At 45.1% G+C, this 7,251-nt stretch overlaps 1 protein-coding gene and 1 long non-coding RNA gene across 5 annotated transcripts in view; one reads left to right on the top strand and one right to left on the bottom strand.

Annotated features, from left to right (window-relative positions):
- Nucleotides 1-115: 115 nt before the first annotated feature.
- On the top strand, nt 116-4,635 carry LOC106807311 (methionine aminopeptidase 1D, mitochondrial-like). 4 transcript variants are annotated; one of them, XM_014809621.1, is made up of 10 exons: nt 116-205; nt 564-736; nt 936-1,146; nt 1,568-1,726; nt 1,941-2,028; nt 2,304-2,407; nt 2,507-2,670; nt 2,805-2,902; nt 3,424-3,471; nt 4,236-4,635. In XM_014809621.1, the coding sequence occupies exons 1-10, from the start codon at nt 188-190 to the stop codon at nt 4,376-4,378; spliced, it is 1,206 nt and encodes a 401-aa protein (XP_014665107.1). In that variant the 5' UTR covers nt 116-187; the 3' UTR covers nt 4,379-4,635. The 4 variants fall into 4 exon arrangements, with proteins under 4 accessions (XP_014665107.1, XP_014665106.1, XP_014665108.1 ...); XM_014809620.1 differs by having other exon boundaries at nt 1,941-2,020; nt 2,287-2,407; XM_014809622.1 differs by having other exon boundaries at nt 153-205; nt 548-736; nt 1,941-2,020; nt 2,287-2,407.
- LOC106807313 overlaps nt 2,941-7,251 on the bottom strand; it is a 12,037-nt gene continuing 7,726 nt past the window's right edge. Inside the window, exons 2-3 of the long non-coding RNA XR_001393647.1 lie at nt 4,744-4,753; nt 2,941-2,950 (exon numbers count right to left, since the gene is read on the bottom strand). This is a non-coding gene — a long non-coding RNA (uncharacterized LOC106807313). The remainder of the gene's footprint in view (nt 2,951-4,743; nt 4,754-7,251) is intronic.

Raw genomic sequence — 7,251 nt, forward strand, 5'->3', positions numbered from 1 at the left:
TCTATTATAGCATAGTAGCGATCAGTGGTTACCGGTCGTACATATAATAATTAGGTGTGTAGACACGGTGACCGGCAACTTGCGACTTTGAAGTTTGATCGAAGTTTGAACATGCGACGCGATGCGGCGTGATATGATGCGATTTATGTTTACATACATGTAGTATTTATTGAGACATGTATCATGTATGTATTTACTGTCTAAGGTAAATAAATGAAATATTGAGGGTTTAGTTGATTCGATCAGTGTAAAGTGCATTATGTTGATGCGTTTCAGTGACTTTAGTTGTTTTGTTTTGATTGACTGAGCTAACTAGCTGAGTGGACAGTGTCATTGGTGATGCAGCAGTACAAAGAACACCCTCACCAGTACCCCTGTCGAGTTTAAAGGGGCTACCCCCACATTTAAGAAAATGACATAGGTTTCAATGGGCTACATGTTCTCTATCCTTGAACCGTACAGACTACAGTCTACAGAGATAAGTTACTGTGTTTGTATGATATTAATTATTATTAACAACTTTGATTATAATTCATTACCAATTAAGTTGCGACTATATATAGTCATCGAGTGAGAGCAGACTTGCTTGCAAACGCACGATGCCGATGACAATGATGAGGTGCTGTCGCTGCTTACGTCTGCATCTGCAACAGGAGCTGCACAACTCGACTCTCAAACCAGCAAACTGCATTCGTAACCAAAGTCAGAGTCGATGCAACTCGACATATATGTACAGGTAGGTGGGATTAGCTAAGCCTATGGATAGTTTGGGACTCGTGTGTTTTTGCATATGTGCTGAACTAATCCGGGGTGCTAAACTAGGCTTGGGCCAGGCAGTAGGTGCATGCAGGTAGTGCAATATTCAGCTACAAAGACAATCACAGAGTACTCACCTAAAAGTTGTCATCCAATAAAAAATGTCATTTTTGTCGTAGGCACCCACGGATGTTAACCTGTTCTCACGACGATCGGTTGCTGCGATGTGAAACAGCGCCTGTTATTCAGAAGAGGAGCATATTCGACCGTTTATGGAAGTCCATCGTTGGCACGACACCCGACAACAGGGTCCCCAATGAAGAGCCTTCATTCAGTCTCGTGACTCCCCAACTAGTCAGCCCTGAGCGTCCTGTACCATCATATATACAGGTGCCTCAAATCGGCTTTGTCACCATGGAATCGCGGCTCTTACAATGTGGCATGATACCATGCACTCCTGCAAGTGGTTGGGCAGATTCATGGACGTTTTAACGTAGGAAAAAGATGTATTTAACATCCCTGCCTGCTGTATAACAGAGCATGATCTGATTTGTGTAAATTACATTGAATTATGTGCAAGCTAAATGCTTCCGGGGTGTTCCACTTGTTCCTCTCAGGGTTTTCGACAGCTTATGACCGACACACCTTATCTGCTGTGTGTTTCTCTGCTTCTCCGGTCGTTTAGCTCATCTACCTCACTGACATTTTGTGGTCCTTCCTTTTTAACAATCACCACATGCTGCGACCGCTCGTAATTTTCTTGTGATTTAAATATATTTATCGATTTATCTTCATTTTTTATTTATTTCAGAGGCCACCCTACGCGTTGTCGACGTTTACACTACCGGAAGCAGATCTCGGTCTCCCAGCGGAGAAGCCAATAGTGAACAGTGAGGGCGACATCGTTGCTATGAGAGAGGCATGCACAGCTGCCAGAACCGTGCTCAACACTGCAGCTGATGCCCTACAGGTAACAGCCAGGTGCAGATAGTAATGGTGATGATGATGATGGGGAAGATGATGATGATGATGATGATGATGATGATGATGTTGATGATGATGATGTTCTCTCTCTCTTTCTCTTTCTCTCTCTCTCTCTCTCTCTCTCTCTCTCTCTCTCTCTCTCTCTGTCTTTCTCTCTCCCTTACTGCCTTTCTCATTTAGATGTCATCTTTTCTCCGTAGCCAGGAGTGACAACTGATGAGATTGATAGGATCGTCCATGAAACCTGCATATCTTTGGGAGTCTACCCATCACCATTGAAGTACCGAGGTATGTGTGTGTGTGTGCATATACGTCGTACCCTGGGTTAGGAATATATATTCGATATATCGGAACGTACCCTGGTACTATCTAATATGCCGGACCGTATCTCGCCTACTCCACTAACGAGTCTAGGGAGTCGCTTACGCCTACTCCCTAACCGTAACCCTAACCCTAACCATATCAGATAGTTACCAGCGTACCCTCCAATAGTACCCTGGGGGACATAGACCTTATGAGCTATATATACACATGTGATAGGGTCAGTGTTTGTGTGTTTGCAGGCTTTCCAAAATCGGTGTGCACCTCCGTGAACAACGTCATGTGTCACGGCATCCCTGACGATCGTCCCCTGCAAGATGGTGACATTATCAACGTTGACGTGACGGTAGGTGACAATCCTGGTCTGCATCAAAACAGTTACCAACTGGAATAAATGAGTTTTTTTGCGCGTACAACTTTGACACATGGCTTCAAATCTGCAAAGGTCTTCTGCAACGGTTACCACGGCGACCTGTCTGAAACGTACGTGATAGGAGAGGTTGACGAGAAGGCGACAGACCTGATTGCTGTTGCCAAGCTGTGCCGGGACGCTGCGATCAGCGCGTGTAAACCAGGACAGAGCTACTCTGTGATCGGCGACACCATTAGGTAGGGTTCACCATCTCGCAGAATGCATTTTAGAATAAAATAAATCGTTAATTAATGGGCTTGTATATGTATGACCTGTGTAATTATGAGCCGTGCATCAAATGTGATTGTTTAATGTCGAATATATATTGCAGCTATATATGTCAAGAGACTGGTTATGCAAGTGTCCCAGATTTTTGTGGCCATGGAATCGGTAAATACTTCCATGGGCCGCCTTGCATCATACACATTAGTAAGTACATTCATTCAACTCCCATATATTTATGTAAAGGATAGTTATCTATCATTAAAATGCCAACTGTTGCTCTTTAGTTTAGCAAAGAATTTCTTTTTGCTGTGTAGTTTATAACATTTAGTACACACATGTCATGAAAGTTAGTATAGAGTTCATATGGGTTCTGGCAAACATGGAAAGTCCTTGGAATGTCAAAATGCTATTTTCCCAGTTCGGAATGTCACGGACAATGAACATATTAATTTATATAATAAAATAGTCTATTTTATGGTCCTAGAAAGTCCTACTGCGTTCATTGAACGTGCCCATTTTATCTGAGCGACAATAACATTGTCGTAGGTGGTAAGGGTCCTATAGTAAAGTTAAATCGACATGTCTTATAAAGGGTTGAGGGTGTTATGTCTAGTTAATTGATAATGGAAAATACAGTAGTCGTAGCTCTTTATCATGCCGAAAGTTGTATGTATGTATATATATATATATGTGTATATTATTACCTTTGTGTATGCCTGTTACAGGTAACAATATACAGGGAGTGATGGAGCCAGGAGTTACCTTCACAGTAGGTAAGCTGATCAGGAACAAGTCTGGATGGATGGATGGATGGACGGACGGACGGACGTCCGTCCGTCCGTCCGGACGAACGGGTGGATGGATGGATGGATGAATGGGTGGATGGATGGATGGATGGATGGATGAATGGATGGATGGATGGATGGATGGATGGATGGATGGATGGATGGATGGATGGGTCGATGGATGGATGGATGGATGAACGGATGAGTGATTGAACAAATGAATGACTGACCGACTGAATAAATGAACGAAGTTAGTGTTAACGTCTTTTTATTGAGAACAGCTGCATATGAGCATGATTAGGCACCATATATTCGTCTATGTGGGTGGATGCGTGTACGTACGTACACCCGTGTTCATGTGTGAGTGTCGTGAAACCACGAGCTACCCAATGTCCATTAAGCCATATCGGAAAGTCCCCGCCACCATATTGAGATCAAATAAGAGGTGGTATAAACACCCCTTTTATAACATGGGTAGGATAGGACTATTCTAGGTTTTTTTATCTATAATTCTCTTCACTAACATCGTACTTCAATATTCACAGGTGCATTTCTGTTTACATAAACATTTACAAATATGATTGTGGTCGTTTGGGATATTTTGCAATGTTTGTGTTAATGCAAAAACTAACAACGCACGCGTTTACATCAATCATGTACTTTCCTAAGCGCGCCTCGGCCATTTTATACCCCCCTTTTTCTGTGACCTACATAGCACAGCTGAACTTTCCGATCTCACTTATTACTTTCAGAGCCGATCATCACAGAGGGAAAGACAGCGTTTACGATCCTGGACGACGGCTGGACGGCGGTCGCCTCAGACCAGTCACGGTCAGCGCAGTTCGAACACACCGTGTTGGTCACTGACACAGGCGTCGAAATCCTGACGCTGTGAGGGGGCGCCGGTGTCTGTCTCATCCCGTACTACGGACAGTAGAAGTGCTGACTGTGAGGGGGCGCCGGTGTCTGTCTCATCCCGTACTACGGACAGTAGAAGTCGTGTTCCTCTGTGACAAAATTGGCCGTGCAATTTAAACATCTTAGCATCGTGATTGCGAGATAGTGATAGTGGCATGATGTGGGAAATACCAACGTTTTTTTGTGTTCATTTATATAACCAAGCAATAAACGAATTGTTATCAAAGAACTGAATCGATCGCCTTTTAATATATGTACTTTTGCTTATAAATACATTAGAAAATCCCCATATGTTGTAAATGTAGGGTTAACCTTTGCTCAATAGAAAACAATGTCTTATACTGATAGTTATCTCATCACTTGTATGAAGAATTGAATCACAAGTGTTTTCTATGGTATGAAACTGGTGGTGTGGCAGTTTTTTTAGCACGTTCTTGCTTATTTTAGTCACTGGGTGGCGCTACGGCACCAGCTAGCGCAAACGAACTGTGGCAGTGGTTTGAAAACGTTTTCACCACTAGATGGCACTGCTAGTTATCTAGGGACTGTAGGTAAGATGTCTTGTGTAACAGCCGTACATGGTTCAGACCAGTGGGTTCAGACACTTATCAGCCTAATATATATAAAATATAATATATATATATATATATATATATATATATATTTATATATATATATATTTATATATACATATAATATATGAACCTAATATATATAAATAGATCAGTCAGTCCGGAGTAGGGAATTAGGGGCGCCGATCTTCCCAGAATAAAAGATAAAAATTGTCTTCTACCTGCTCCACGCTATCAAAACCAACCACAAAAACAAATACTCCTCGACGACACAAATCTGTGTGCTTAATTAACAACGTTTTTATTCGCAGAAACGCTAGAAAACACGCCGGGGTTACTAATCTATAGCAACTAGAGGACCTCGCACCGTGTGGACACATCAACATCGGAGGCTCTGGGGCACGCGTAACCATAGCGACCGTGGGAAGAGTCGCTGGGCACGCGTAACCATAGCGACCGTGGGAAGAGACGCTGGGCAGGCGTAACCATAGCAACCGTGGGAAGAGACGGTGGGCCGGGATTGCCTCGCTCGCAATTCACACACAGCGATGACGAAGTTACGACAAACGATTTTTACTCTTGTTCGCATCTCGTGAAAACCTGCACCCGCCAGTGAGCTGTCGTGACTCTTCTATTTGCTTCAGACGTTTACGAGAACAAACGTCGGGAAACGCATGATCGATAATTCCATTATTGAATATTGAATCATACATCAGCACGATCGAACATGATCGGCCCCAATTATTCAAAAAAGGTGAGGCGACGGGTCAAAGATTTCTCATTTGCGGTTAACCCTACCAAGTATTTCACAGGTAGGCGCAGGTAAATATATGTTTCTCTCGTTTCTCCGTGATCGTAAATCGACCAATCTAACAAAGGATATGGAAAGAAGTATCTACCCGAACGTTTCGCAGTTGACGTCGCGAACAGCAAATGTTTCGCGGGTGCCCTTCCACCCGCTGGCTACCACGCATGCGCGCCCCTTCAGCTAACACTACCCTACCAGCTAAACCTACGGATGGGCGAGCTCCCGGCGCACGCAGGACGCGGATACGGTGGCGCCACCAACGGTGCGACGTCGGGGCGCCACACCCGCGCATGCGCGCTACGATTCGGTGTGTCTCGTGATCACACAACGCGGCGGTGTTACGAGCGGCCGTTGAACGCAATCGGAATGCGGCTTACGTGCCGCGCATACGATAAATCAGCCTGGCGGCACGACGCGGCTCGACTCTAGCTGACGACATGACGTACCGGACAGCACCTCTCGGGGGGAGGGGCTGGGTGAGGGGCGGGGGGAGGGGCGGCCGGGGGTGAGGGGGGTGCAGGCGGGTTGGGGGGGGGGGGGGACACGGACCCGGGTTCAAACCCTGCTAGAAACTCTGTGGTATAGAGGGTGTCAAAGTAATGACCAGTGCTCTGTTTAATTTGTTGTGAGTTTGTTTCAGTGAAATTTAAAATGGAGATTTATTAGCCTGGTCCCATCTGTACCCTTCATGTTTATTGCCGAGCTATTCAGAACGTTAAGTTAGTATGGTGACATAGAGTATCACATGGAATTCCTCGAATGGTCTTAATCCCGACGCGCAGTTCAAATCCTGTAGCGACGTATCGGCACAGCAACATAGTAACGTCGGCATAGTCGCACGCGAACTGTCGTCGTCGTCGTCGTCGTTGTCGGCGTGGTCGTCGTCGTCGTCGTCGTCATCGTCGTCGTCAGTCCAGAGAGGGTGTATTTTGTTAATTGAGGGTTGGTCGTCGTCATCAAGGTTTGCTGGCGACCGCTACACGACATGCTAAAGATCCTTAATTTTGATCTAACTGAGATCAACTTTATTAGCATGTGAACTATAGAGAACCCATGAAATTATTCAATCATTTATTGGCCTCCGACAGTCGTTGTATCGACGTTTTAAGGTCGTATGTAAAAAAAATAAACGAGCTTGATCGAGTTGGAGGATTCTTTCGCGTCCGATCGAACAAAATGGCAAATGACCGAGCCCACGGCACCGATGAAAGTTGTCAAGGACAAGTCACGTAAATTTCTAAGATGTTTGACCGAAGTGCTGCGGGCCGTCCGGTGGCAGGTGAGGTGGGAGGGGAGCCCGCGTGCCCTTGTTTACAACGTGAATGACTCGCGTGAAAGGTGGCGTTTAGCGCGTTTCGCGGCCGATGCGTAAGACAGGGTAATCGTACACACGAGCGAAGTGCACTTGTTGTTTCCTCTGACCAATGCCCACACCGACGATTTTGGTGGACACCAAATCCACCAAAATCG

Source organism: Priapulus caudatus, unplaced genomic scaffold, assembly GCF_000485595.1.
Source record: "Priapulus caudatus unplaced genomic scaffold, Priapulus_caudatus-5.0.1 Scaffold207, whole genome shotgun sequence".
In the NCBI taxonomy this organism is placed as follows: domain Eukaryota; kingdom Metazoa; phylum Priapulida; class Priapulimorpha; order Priapulimorphida; family Priapulidae; genus Priapulus; species Priapulus caudatus.